The sequence below is a fragment of the Elaeis guineensis genome, chromosome 1 (assembly GCF_000442705.2).
Source record: "Elaeis guineensis isolate ETL-2024a chromosome 1, EG11, whole genome shotgun sequence".
Lineage (NCBI taxonomy): Eukaryota > Viridiplantae > Streptophyta > Magnoliopsida > Arecales > Arecaceae > Elaeis > Elaeis guineensis.
In genome coordinates, this window is record NC_025993.2 from 4,483,132 (window position 1) to 4,497,750 (window position 14,619).

At 37.4% G+C, this 14,619-nt stretch overlaps 1 protein-coding gene across 1 annotated transcript; it reads right to left on the reverse strand.

Annotated features, from left to right (window-relative positions):
* Nucleotides 1-9,180: 9,180 nt before the first annotated feature.
* LOC105035836 (polygalacturonase-like) lies at nt 9,181-12,368 on the reverse strand. Its single transcript, XM_073250747.1, is given in 5 exon segments — nt 9,181-9,629; nt 10,560-10,788; nt 10,940-11,229; nt 11,791-11,899; nt 11,901-12,368. Coding segments are annotated over 5 exon segments (1,176 nt in total). The 5' UTR covers nt 12,230-12,368; the 3' UTR covers nt 9,181-9,410.
* Between the last annotated feature and the right edge of the window lie 2,251 nt (nt 12,369-14,619).

Consider the following 14,619-nt stretch of genomic DNA (forward strand, 5'->3'; position numbering starts at 1 on the left):
TGAAGCAAAATGAAATTGTTACAATATTTCTTTCTGGAGTTGCTTGTATCATCAATCAAATTAGAAGCTATGGAGATATTATTCCAGAATGCAAAATTGTCTAAAAAATTTTAAGAGTTGCCAGCTAAATTTGAGCATGTAGTTGCAGCAATTGAAGAATCAAAGGATTTATCTCTTTTCTCCTTGCATGAACTAATGGGCTCTCTTAAAGCACATGAGGAAAGAATGAACAGGTTCGCCTCTTAGCTTCTGGAGCAAGCTTTTCAAGCCAAGCTTACAATTGATGCAAAGAAGAGTGAGCAAGACAGCAACAAGGAGTCTTCTCAAAGGAAAGATCAACCAAAAAAAATGGAAGCCAAATTTTTTGGAAGCTCAAGGCAAAAAGATAGGCATAAACAGTAACCCAAGAAATGGTAATTCCTTATCTTAATGTTTTATTTGCAAGAAGTTTGGGCATGAATCAAGAAATTATCATTTTAAATGTACAAGATGCAAAATTCCAAATCTTTCTGAGAGGGATTGTTAGTATAAAGAATAAAAGGCAACCTAATGAAGCAAATTTTTCTAAAGAAAATTATGGTGATCAGTTGTTTTTACTCTTGCATGAGTACACAATAAGAATCACAAGATACTTGATATCTAGACATTAGATGCAGCAATCACATGATAGGAAACCAAAAGCTCTTTGTCCAACTAAGCCGGCTTCTTCTCAAATCAAGCTTAGAGATGGCAAACTATAATAAGTTGAAGGCAGAGGTGTGGTAGCAGTTTACACCAAAGGAGGTATAAAAAAATTAATTCATGATGTTTTATATGTTTCTGGTATTGCTCAAAATTTCCTTAGTATTAGACAATTGGTGCAAAATGGTTATTTGGTTTCTTTTGAGAATGGCGAATGCACAATTCTTGATAAGAAGAAAGATATTGTTATTGCTAAGATCAAAATGACTTCAAACAAGATTTTTTCTCTTATCATGTCAACTGACCAAAATATTGTCTTAAAAGGAGAAAATCTTGATGATTCTTACTTATGGCATTTGAGATATGATCAGCTCAACTATAAAGGCTTGAAGTTGTTGAAAAATAAAAATATGGTAATTGGGCTTCCATCAATAAACAAAGAAAGTCACTTATGTGAAGGTTGTGTTTATGGAAAACTGCATCGGCTTCCATTTCCAAGAGGGCTTGGAGGCCACAAGCTCCGCTAGAGCTAGTGCACGTTGATCTTTATGGCCTTATTAGAACCCCTTCTTTTAATCAAAAAAGATTTTTTCTTCTCTTTGTTGATGATTATACCAAGAAGATGTGGGTATTCTTTCTTGAGCAAAAGTCAGAGGCATTCTCTTTCTTCTTCCAGTTCAAAGCTTTTGTAGAGCGGCAAAGCAATCATCAAATCAAGACTCTAAGAATAGATCGTGGAGGAGAATTCACCTTTGGAACCTTCATGAACTACTGCAAAGAGAAAGGCATCGAGAGACAACTCACTATCCGCTGCACACCAGAATAAAATGGAGTTGCTAAGTGCAAGAATTACACAATTGTAGAGATGGCTAGATGCATGATGAATGCAAAGGCTTGCCAAATAATTTTTGGGTTAAAGCTATTAATACAGCTGTTTATATCCTAAATAGATCTCCAACAAAAGCAATGCTGAACAAAACTCCTTATGAAGCTTGGCATAGGCAAAAGCCTGAGGTAAATCATCTTAAAGTCTTTGACTGCATAGCTTATTCTCTTATTCCATCTCAAAATAGAGATAAATTTGATCAAAAAGAAAAAAAGCATATCTTTATTGGATATAGTGATGAGTCTAAAGGCTATCGCCTTCTGAATCCTACAAAAAATCAACTTATTGTTTCTCGAGATGTATTCTTTGATGAACTTGTAGCATAATAATGGGAGGCCAATCCTCTTGAAAGTGCAAGAAGATATGAGCTTATGGAGACAGAAGCAAATCAAGAGAAAACTGAGCATCAACCAAGCCCAATGAGAGCATTAAGGGAAGACATTTCAAGTCAAATCATCACAGATTCTATTTCATCCCAAAAAAGGTGTGCAGCTTACATGAGATCTATGAATCTTGTAATGTTGCCTTCTTTTCATGTGAACCACAGGATTTTAAAAAAGCAAGAAAAGATGAGATTTGGCTAAAATTCATAGATGAAGAAATAATCACTATCGAAAGAAATTGCACATGGGAGCTTGTTGATCTCTCAGAAGGCAAAGATGTTATCAAGGTCAAATGGATCTATAAGACAAAGTTCAAAAAAAATGACTCAATCGATAAGCACAAAGCTCGTCTAGTTGCAAAAGGTTATACTCAGCAACCTGATATAGACTTTACATGGACATTTGCATCTATTGTTCGTATAGAAATAGTGAGAATGGTTCTTGCTGTTGCAATTCAAATGAAATTGTCGGTTTACCAGCTTGATGTAAAATCGGCTTTTCTGAATGGTGAACTTGAAGAAGAAATTTATGTGGAGCAGCCTGAAGGCTATATTATACAAGAAAAAGAAAATAAGATGTATCGGCTTCGGAAGGCATTATATGGCCTAAAGCAAGCTCCGCATGCATGGAACACCAGAATTGATGGCTATTTTCACTAAAATTATTTTCGAAGGAGCCCTAGCGAGACTTCATTATACATAAAATTGCAAGGTAAGGATTTCTTAATCTTTTGCTTATATGTTGATGATTTGATCTACACCGACATCATAATGGAAGAATTCAAAAGAGCAATGATGAAGGAATTTGAAATGACTGATCTTGGACTTATGCATTATTTTCTTGGCATCCAAGTTACTCAGTCGAATGAAAAAATTTGCATATCACAATAGAAGTATATTGAAGATTTGCTCAAGAAGTTTCATATGGGAAATTGCAAGCCGATGGCCAGTCGTTTGGCTAAAAATAAGAAATTTCAACTTCATGATGGTGCTCAAAAAGTTGATGCCACAACTTATAGAAGTTTAGTTGGTTCACTCATTTATGTCACACATACAAAGCTGGATATTATTTTTTCGATTAGTCTCTTATCCAGATTTATGATTCAACCAAGCAAACTTCATTATGCGGCTACAAAAAGGATTCTTCGTTATCTACAAGGCACTAAAAGTTTGTGCCTAAAGTATGAAAAAGAGGAGGATAACAGGTTGATTAGATATTTTGACAGTGATTAGGCTGGTTCTTTTGATGATCGCAAAAGTACATTAGGCTACATATTTTGCCTAGGAACAAAAGCAATATCTTGATCTTTCAAGAAGCAAATGGTAGTGGCACTTTCATCTACTGAAGTAGAATATATTTCAGCTACTGATGTAGCTTGTAAGGCTGTATGGCTTAAGAGGAACTTTTCAGATATTTTTCATGAAGAAAAAAGTTCGACAATTATTCGGTGTGACAATATGTCTGCAATAGCTATGATAAAGAATCTTGTGTTTCATAACAGGACCAAGCATATCGAGATTCACTTTCATTTCATCAGAGACTTGTTGAGAAAAGAGATATTCAACTAGTGTTTGTCAGCACCAACAAGTAACTTGCAGATGTCTTCATCAAGGCAATCATGATTGAAAAGTTTCAGCAAGCCAGAGATACTTTGGGAATTACAAATTAAGAGGGGGTGTTAAAGATATTAATTTGTAATTCTAGAATCTAGTATTAATTAATAGTCTTAAGAAATTCAAGAAACTTGGGAATTCCAAATGTCATCTTAGGAAAGCCAAGAGACACATTTATCAGGTTCTAGAACATTAAGAGTCATATTGTAACTCTGAGAGCCATTTTTGCATTCATGGTGGTTAGATTCTAGAGTCATCTTTTGTAACTATAAATAGGAGGCAATAGAGCCCCTGGTATGATGTGAAGCATGAGTTGGGGCCTTTCCTATGATATCTTCCCTCTATCTTTCAATAGAAAGTCATATTCTTTTGCATAAATCTCTTGTATTCTTTCTGGCACCCAACAAGTATGTGATGATGGTTATTCTAATATCGAAATATTCTGATGGTCACTTGTTGCACTGTTGGATGCTTTGCCTTAGGACTCTACCTTGGACCTAGTTTAAGCTACTTTTGATGTTTGGTTCGAGCCTGATGGCTTGCAGGAATTCAACCCTGATAAATAAGAGGCTTGGTGTTCCTCACTGGAGTCTGGTTCAGACTTTGAAATATTCTACCATACACCATGATCGATTTTTTTTTTAAATATTATTTTTTAATATTTATTTTCAAATCTACCCCTCTTTTCATCTTATTTCCAAAAATACAATACTTGGGCTGAGTTTGCACGGATACGGTGAAACCACATATTGAACATGCGATTTTGAATATAAAACTATATGTTCAATAGGCAATTTCAAGTGACATGACCTACCATAACAAAAAATTTAAAATTTAAATTTAATTTCATTTTTCAACTTGAAGTTTCAATTTTTATTCCAAATGAAATCGCATCTTCAAGATGCGGTTTCATTCCTTTTTTTTTTTGGTTCCTACGGGTGCATCTCTTCTTTTTCATCCCCGACTTCGTACCAAAGGACAAGCGGGGGTGGGGGCTTCACTGGGATCATGGAGGGAAGGAGGGGGGCATGCACTGGGCGGCTGGGGCGGTGGCTGGATGGTGGGGGTGGTGAGGTGGGGTGCGACGCAGAGAGGGATACTGTCGAGTGCGGGCGCAGGGGTCAGGAGAGGGCGGAGTGGGTTAGGGGGTAGTTTTGTGTTCGCGGGGAGCAACAAGGGGCGTGGGTGCAAGCTTCGTCAGGACTGGGGGTTTGGGGGCATCGGGCAGTGGGGGCTGTAGGGTGCGGGCACAAGGGTCGAGGGGGGGTATGGCATGGGGGAGCCATAGGAGGTGTGGGGGATCACGGACGAACAATAGGTGGGGGGGCAGCGGCAGGTGCAGCATCGACGACGGCGGCCTGGGCCTCATGGAGGGAGAGGGAGGCGGCCATGGCGATGGGGAGAAATGAACATGGGGCTCGAAAGGATGGTGCAGAGAAGCGACGGCTGGACGGAAGTGCCGTGGGTGGCACACCGAAGGGGGAGTGGGTGCGGGTCAACCATCGGCAAACGAAGGTGAAGGATCGATGGGGGGGATGTGGGAGGAAGGGAAGGAAGAAACGAAACGTGTGTATGTATGTATGTATGTATGTATATATAATAATAATAATAATAATAATAATAATAATAATAATAAAATATATATTATTTGATTAATAATAAAATATCATTATTATTAGAAATAAAAATAGAAGGTATTAATAATATTATTTTATTATAAAAATTTATGTTGAGGATATTTTTGAAATTTAGAAATAGAAGGTATTTATGTAATATGATATTAATATATTAAAATTAATAAAAATGATATATTAATAATATATTAATAAAATAAAATTTATATTGATGAAATAATCTATTAATGCATTAATAATATGATATTTTATTAAAAATTAATAAATATATTTATCACTAAAATAAAAATTTTATATAATAATAAATTTGCTATCTGCGCCCATTGCCGCTCTGTGCGAACACAAAACCAACCCCCTACCCCACCCGCTTTGCCCTCCTCCGGCCCGTGCCCATGCCCTCTTGCATCGCACCCCACCACCCCTTACCGCTTGGCCCCCCTACCTTGGTCTTGGAGAAGCCCACACCTGCAGCTCCTGCTTGCCCTTTGGTATGAAGCTGGGAATGAAAGAAAAGAGATGCAGGAACAAAAAAAAGAATGAAATCGCATCTTGAACATGCAATTTCAGTAAAATCGCATGTTCAACATGCGATTTAAATTTTAAATTTAAAAATAAATTTAAATTTTAAATCTTTGATTGTAATGGGCACGTCAAATAATAATATTTTTTATTAATCAAATAATAATATTTTATTATTAATATATTATTAATATATTATTTTTATTATTTTTAATACATTAATATCATATTACATAAATACCTTCTATTTCTAAATTACAAAAAAAGATCCTCAACATAAATTTTTATAATAAAATAATATTATTATACCTTCTATTTCTATTTCTAATAATAATGATATTTTATTATTAATCAAATAATACTTTATTATTAAGTAAATAATAATATTTTATTATTAATCAAATAATAATATTTTATTATTATTATTATTATTATTATTATTATTATTATTATTATTATATATTTTTTGTTTCTCCCTTTCCTTCCTCCCACTCCCTCCCACCCCTCCGCTGGTCCTCCACCTTCATCTGTCGGCGGTCAACCCGCACCCACCCCCCTCTAGCACACCATCTGTGACTCCTCCGCCTGGCCATTGCTCCTCTGCATTGTCCTTTTGGGCTCCACATCTATTTCTCTTTGCTGCCATGGCCGTCTCTCTCTCCCCTCGCAAGATCCAAACTGCTGCCGTCGGTGCCGCACCCACCACGGCCCCCCCACTCATTGTTCGTCTATGGCCCCCTTGCCCCTACGATTCCCTCGCACCGCAACCCCCACTCAACCCCTGCGCCTGCACCTTACAGCCCCCGGCACCCCCATCCCCTCTACCCCCTCCAACCCTGGCGAAGTCCGCACCCCCCTCCCCCGCTCTGCGCGAATGCAAATCCCCCCAATCCCCTCCGCTCTCCTCCGGCCCTGCACCCGCACCCCCGACCCCGTGCTGCACTCTACTGCCCCTGTAGCCCAGCACCCCCTTCCCTTCTTGGTCCCGACGAAGCCCCCATCCCTGCTTGTCCTTTAGTGCGAAGTCAGAGATGAAAAGCAAAAAAAAAAAAAAAAAAAAAAAAAAAAAAAAAAAAAAAGAGATGCACTCCTAGAAATGAAAAGAAAAAAAATATTTTGAATAAAAATTAAAACTGTATATTCAATATATGGTTTTAGTTTTAAATTTAAAATAAATTTTAAATTTTAAATTTTTTGTTATGGTAGATCATGTTTTTTGAAATTGCATGTTAAATTTGAAATCACATATTAAACCACAATACGTGGTTTCGTCGTGTCCCTATCAACTCACTCCAAGTAGCGTATTTTTGAAAAAAAAATAGAAAGAGAGCAGATTTGAAAATAAATATTAAAAAAATAATATTTTTAGAAAAAATCCCTCCGTGACCTCTAATGCTCACATAAGGCCTTCTACTTCCTGTCAGCATGATCTCATCATCAAGGATGGCCTTGACTTCTTACCCTTTTTTTTTTTTTTTGGGCGTCATCAGTGCTGGAACGGTGTTACGTCTTTGTGAGGCGGCAATTGTATGTGGACTTCCATGGGCATGTTTGTTTTTTTTTTTTTTGATGCAAGACTTCTACGGTCTTGTTTGGCTGTATATGTAGCACATTATGACTTGTGAGAGGCGCGGAGCGAGGGTAAGAAGTTCTGTCACGGTAGAGCCTTGATGGTGACGTGCTCGTAAACCAGCACCTTACTTTTATTAATTATATCAAATGGACTTCATATAAAAATTTTGCTTAATTATTGATTTTTCAAGCAAATATCATTTTTTTTGTAAAAATAATAGACATTTAAGGGACATCAAGTGATTCTATTCTTTGATTTAAGCTAAGCTAAATATTGGATATTTGGAATATGTATAATGATTGTTCAATGGATATGTATTAGATTTCTTAGACTTCGTAGCAAAATAGTCCATGAATATTAGCCATTATACTTCATCCAAAAAAAAAAAAGAACAGCCGTTATACAATATTTGAATATCATATAATGATTGCTCAATTTTTGATCTTCTCCTAATTATTTTGATGCATCAAGTGTATGTGTCCCCTTGTCTAACTTACGTGTCCTTATATATACATATATCTACTAACATCACTCAAGTTACCGAATGGCTTCTTATTTATTAGATAAATGCCTTGTTCCAATAATTTTGTCCATTTATCATTGATGTAGAGATATAGAGAATGGACAATAATTATATATTATAGCTAACTTTATATTGGTCAAAATATCACGATATTTATGCTCGTTGTTTGCTTGCAAGACTTTTTCTCTTTTCCCATCTGCCACCGAGACGCATCTCTTGCAACGGAGAAATAATGATTAGGCAAAGGGCGAGCTAGAATGGTCAAAAGGATTACAAAGACTCCATTTTCTCGCACCAAATTGGTTATCCAAGAGAGGTGTTTAATCCCCATATTTAGCCCCTATCACTTACAGGTGGCAGTTTCAGGGCCTCCCCTGCATCCTATCTTTTATGTACAGGCTTAAATGGAAAGGTCCTTAATTATTTATGTAAAAAAGAGAAAAATAAGAAAAAGGGTCATTATCTTTCATAAATTGAACCCAAATTTTGTATCAGCAAGGCTTCACAAATGTGTCGTCCACATGTTACAATCCGGACTTAATCATAGCGGTAGTTATTATTAAATTGTGATTCAAAGACTAACAGCAGCTGTTGCAGCATCACTATTCCATTTTGACAAAAAAAAAAAAAAAAACTCAATCAAAGATTCGGGTGGCCAAAGTAGGGCCATTATCTTAGGTACAACTGAGAATGATGGTTTTGGAGGGGTTGAAACCTACTGCTCTTTAGCATATAATTAATCGCCAACCTACCTTCAAGAGAAAACATAATGGCTAACTTCAGATCCCTAGCACAAGCTACGGTTAGTACAATATTATCTGCCGCCACTTTGTAGGATTTCTAGTTGGATTAACTGGTCAATAAAATCAAACAAAATGGAATTGTGGGAACGAGATGTTATTAAAAATTAGAAACATTCATAATGATCAGATAAGTTTCCATGCTTTGCTGCCCATGGCTTGCTAAAACCAGGGAGGTTGAGCTTGGGATGGTAGCTTCACAGTTTCAAAGTTAATACATCACACGCTTTACAAAAAGAAAAATTTTTGTGGCTGATAAATAATCCTAGCTTTTTTTTTTTTTTTTAATTACCGCGCCAACGGAAGCTCCATACTTCCACGCATTCTGTTCCCCTGTTTTGGGGGTGTGGGTTCCCTCTCCATCACCATCAAAAACAAATTTCCACTACATTTCTGCATGAAAAGATCCAAGCATTTACAGAGACCAACCCGTTGGAGATGGTCTGCAGCATGAGTAAGAACCAGAGAGAAGTCTGTATTTCTGTGTTGTTCTCTTCACCCTTCTATTATCTCTGGACTTTTCTGTTATTCTGCCACGAATTGCAAGGCATAGTAACAGAAGTACATTTTCAAAGCTTCACTATGTTTATTGAGACTTGGCATGCACTACAAGTATTGTACAAGTGACTTGGACTATATATAGGTCCAAGTTTTTTTTTTTTTTTTTTGCTCTTTCATAGGTGAAATAGATCAAGTTCACAATGTATTTATCCTATCCGGTTATTCTAAGGTTTTGCACATCAAATAACCATATCGTGCTACTGAATCTTAATTTCGATAATTTTATGACTCAAATGATCATAAACAACTCGGTGGCACAACAAAACCAGAGACAGTGCCATCAGCATGACTACAAAATGATTTTGCTTGTTGGTCCCCATAGGTGAGCTTGATGTCTTGCAGCTCAATTCCATTACATGGATTGCTTGCACTGCAGTCAAAGTTCATAGCCACTTGTGATGCAGATGATCCTTGGATATCACTGTATGTCACTTGACTTATCTTCACGCCAGAATTCTATTCAAAACAAAAGAAAATGAAAGCTTGAAAATTCATAGTAAAACAAACTTCTAATTTTAATTGAAAAATTATTTTTACAAGTTCCTGCACCTAGCTCTTGTTATAGTCTACTCAATCTTGGTCGATGACCCATTACGCCCTAAGGTCTGATGCATGATGAATAGCCTTGTAAGCTAACTTGAAGCCCAACCAGGAAATCATCAACAACAGCGCAACCCAAGTATAAAATTGGGCTTTACTAACTTGGCCCATTTCACTGCTTTAGTCTCCTTCAGTGCTGTTTTTGTCTACTTTAGGAGACTCGACTCATGGATATGAGTGGTGAGTTGGTTTTAGCCCAAAAGATGATATAGGTTGCCACTCACTCGCATGGGCTTGGGTTGTATCCTTCACATGAAAGAACTGCTAGATCTCAAAGCAATCCGAACTTCTTTATTCATCTAGTTACATAGATCTCGAAGTGACCATTAATTGTGCATAGATTCATGCATAAAGAAAGTAATGCTGTATGACCAAATCTGGTGGGGATTACCATCGTACGTGAAATTGGTGCAATTCACCGGTTGGGTCTTGGTGCAAAGCACCATCACTGTTTTATGACGTCAGGCCTTGAAACAAATACTCAAGACCAAGGTTGATCCCAAAGAATTTTTGACGCAAAAATTCCTCGTACAAGTACGTATATATGGTGATTTTTTCTCCGCTTCACTAATTCATGTGAATCACACCAGCCCAACCTCAGGATCGCACCAACTTTTTCATGCCGTGCAAAAAATTTTTATTAGTTTTGCCGTTATACTATCACGTATTTTTTTATTCACGTTATTCTCGCACATGAATAGTGGAAGACGAAGGGTGGTGGGATAGGTTAGCCGCCCCACCCCAATATGACGCATTTACCCCTGCAAATGAACTTAATTTCATTACCTGGTCAGGGCATCCACTCTGGCCGGGGCAGTAATTCTGGTCAATGATGATGGGATTTTGGACATTTTGCATCGTAGCGTGTTCGAACGCCACTCCCTTCACGAACCCTTCGCTCGGCTTCCCCCACGTCTTTATCCGCAGCCCGTTCTGCGTTCCCGTGAACACCGTCGTCTTCACCGTCACGTTCTCCACCCCCTCCTCGTCGTACTCCTTCCCCAGGCTCCCAATGCTGCCAGCCACCAACATCGCACGTGTCAGACTTTCACACGTGTGGAACAAAAGTAATTTTGATGATCCTGCTTGCATACATGCATGACATGCAAAATGTGTGCGTGCACCATGCAACATGTAATGCAATACATGCATGTTCCCTTAATTACCTGATGCCATGGCCAGGACCGCAGGTGACCTGCTCGATCCATATATTCATGGTGCCGGGGCCGATCGAGATGCAATCATCGCCGGTCTTGATGCCGGCCCCAGTAATCGTGACGTCGGTGGATCCCTGGACATGGATGCCGTCGGTGTTTGGACTGTTTCTCGGAGCTGTGATCTTGACACCTTGCAAAGTCACCCCTTGGCAGTCATCGATCACAATGTGGAACATCTCGCTGTTAATCGATGACAGCCCACTGATCATAATGTTCTTCGAGCCATGGAAGGCTAATGACTGTATAAAGAAATGGTAAATTGAGGTTATCGCAATGATGGAGAGGAGAAGAGAAAAAGACCATTCTACTATGCTAGCATTGGAAAACTTATAATGCTTAAAAATTATTATTGTTGTTCATATGATTTGAGATGATTTTATAAAAAAAATTAAAAAAATTAAAAAATATTGTTTGAATCATGACATATGGAACATTATTTTAAAATATGATTCGATCCGATGAGCACAACCATTAGGAAGACTAACCCAAAAACTTATTTTAGATAACTGATTAAAAAAATAATAAAAAAAATTATAAATTTAAAACGAACAAATACAGAGTCTATTTACAGATTTTATTCAAATTATTGAAGAGGCACTGTAATTCTAAAGAGATAAATGTTGCAGAAATATCATATTTTTTTGTAAACCAACATGTTTTTCCGAAAATTGTATCTTTTCAAAAGAAGAAGGAAAAAAAAAAAAAAAAAAAAATAAATTTTTAAATAATTAAAATTTAAAAAATTATATATATATATATATATATATGTTAAAAATAAAACTCCAACAGTTAGCACGCACCGTTGCGCCATCCGGGCAGTTCCCACCGCCAGCCTTGCAGGCCCAGAGAGACTTGCCACGGCCATCGATGGTCCCGCCATACACCGAGACACCCTCGACTTTCTCAAAGCCATCCACTCCCAGCCTTTGCAAGATTGGCGTAATTTGATGGTGCGACGATGGTCCCGTCGATCTGGATGGTGATCTTGCTGCTCTGACAGGGACCACTGAAGGTGATCGGACCCACCAAGAAGAAGCCAACAGGTACATGGACGGTCGCAGCCTCCGGCGAGCCGCAGGCGGCATCCCATGCACTAAGGAACGACTTGCTCGAATCCGTCTCACCATCCGGTTTAGCGCCAAAGTCTGTGACGTCGTAGACTGCATTCACTGATGAGAACAACTGGATGAAGAGTAGTATCAGAACAAGAAGCAAAGAATTGATGATGAGTTGAGCCATGAGAAGGACTCTAGTATATAATGAGTCTATGAAGGAAGTTATTAGACTGGAGCAGTGGGATAGAGAGATGTTTTGTATCTGCTGGTTGCTTGGTGGGTGTTTATATATAGAATATCTTGGGAGGATTTTGTGGCTGCTGCGAGAAGAAGCAAGCATTAATCCCCAGATTTAAGACATGGAGAAGTGGAAAAATGCCTTCTTTATTCCACAGTTTTTGTAGAATAATTGAACTCAACCAGTCCTTGAAGTCCCTTGAAGGAAACGGAACGCAATTGTATAGTGATAAAAAGAGTTCTGAAGGCACGAGACTGGGTTCTGGAAGCAAAAGGTTAATTAGTCCACTGATCTGCACTCTCTTCTTTTCTTGGTTGGTTTTGATGTTTTCATTCAATTCAGAAAGTAATTGATGGGGGGTGTGTTCACTTAATTTGGACATCAGCACCCTCAACTTTATGCATAACTAACTAAAGTTTTCTATTTATTTGACTTGTAGCCAGGCATACAAATTAAGACACAATGGATACAAAGACCCACATGGAAGGTGCGGGTCTCAGTGGGTCCAGTTCTTGTGCGTGAAATATATTTCTACCGGTAATTTTGGAGACTAATGACGATGCTTTTTGTGAAAAAGAGCACTAATGACTTTGTTTATTCTTCCAAGTGGGACGGATCGAGAAAAACGGAGTAAATTTCGGAGAAGAAAGCGGAGTAAATTGGAATATAGGCACAGTTGATTAGGTGATCCGGGAGGAAAGTAATATAAAGTCTTGACTCGTGGGGTTAACGATGCAACATGCACGTAGGTAAAGATTCTGCATGACCAACAAATCACGCATGTCATAGATTTGACATGAAGCATAGAAAGTCCACTTGAGGATTGACCATATCTGTGACACTTTTTTCCGAGTCGATTGTTAGGTGCTCATACTAGGATCAATATAATAGTGTAAACGTCCTAACCATTTTTTCACAACGACTAACAACGTCCGCAGCTCTTTTTGATAAAACTTGACATTAAATGCTACAATGTCAAATGGTTTCTGTCTTTGATTGAGGACTCTTTTGATTTGGAGGAAGTGGAAACGAAGGGCAGAAGTCATCACTTCTGTACGTCTGGTTCGGTTCCACTTTGTCAAAAAAATCTTTGAATTTGACTGGAGCATGGAGAGAAGGGTATCCGGATTCATGAATGTTGGATGATCTGATTCAATGTGATCACAGCATGCACAACATAACGTGAGTCTTTATCCATATATATATATATATATATTAATCAAAAGCTTTTGTTAGGACTTTGGTGCTTGCTCAAATGACAAATTATATAAACCTTCTAGTGCTCATATATATATATATATATATATATATATAAAACTATCGTACGAGGTTAAACTGCAATGAGATTAATGGTGTAATATACTAATTTTGAGAGAATCTACAGCAATAAACATATGTGAACTGCCATGTCTTTGAACATCACTAACATCCAAGTTTCTACCTTGGCAAAACCAAAGGAAAAACGGGCCTGCATCTGTCGCAAAGTTCGATACTTCATGTTTTTTTTATTCATGTCGTGTTTTGGTAACATGTCCAAAATTTCTACGCCGCTGCCCTGACAGCCAACGGTTTGGTCGTGTATGATGTTTGGAAGGCTTGTTTCAGAGATGCAAGGAGCCTTGTCTTGCGGTTCTTAATTATACCTAAAGTAACGTGGGTGACAGAGATCAGTCATCTCTCTCCTTCGCTCCAAACGGAAAACAGCAAACGAAAATATTGAGAAATAATAATTTGAAATAAGATAGGTTAAGAATTCACATGGTGCTTGTATACTATTGAGCCAATGCATGCCTGCATCTAAAGTACCCGACTTTTTAGATAGAATCTCTTACCTATTAAATTAACCTTTCCCACTTGTACTAATCCGCCTCTTCCTAAAAGGGTGTAAGGTCTCACCTCTCTTAATAATTGCCACAGCAAAATCGAGGCCAGCTTCTCTCAGTCGCGAGATGCGCTGGAGAGCCTATTTGATTCATACAATGATTGTATTTAACACGCAGCTGTAGCTGTAACTGTGATCAACTGTAACTGTGATCTAAGCTGTTAGCTGTAGATATATTAGTCTAAATATTTAATAAAAATTAATTATGCTAATAAGCTATCATGTATCAAATGGCACAAAAAGATATAATTTTATTTTATTTATTTTTAATATCGCTTTAAATATTCAATTTAATTAAATATAATAATATAATAAAAATTAATTTTATTAAATTATAAAATAAATAATATAAAATAATAAAAATAAAAATTATGTGATATTTTTTAAGTTTGAATTAAGAAATAATGGAATCGTATAATTTTCATAGCATTATTTTTGTAGATAAATTTTAAAA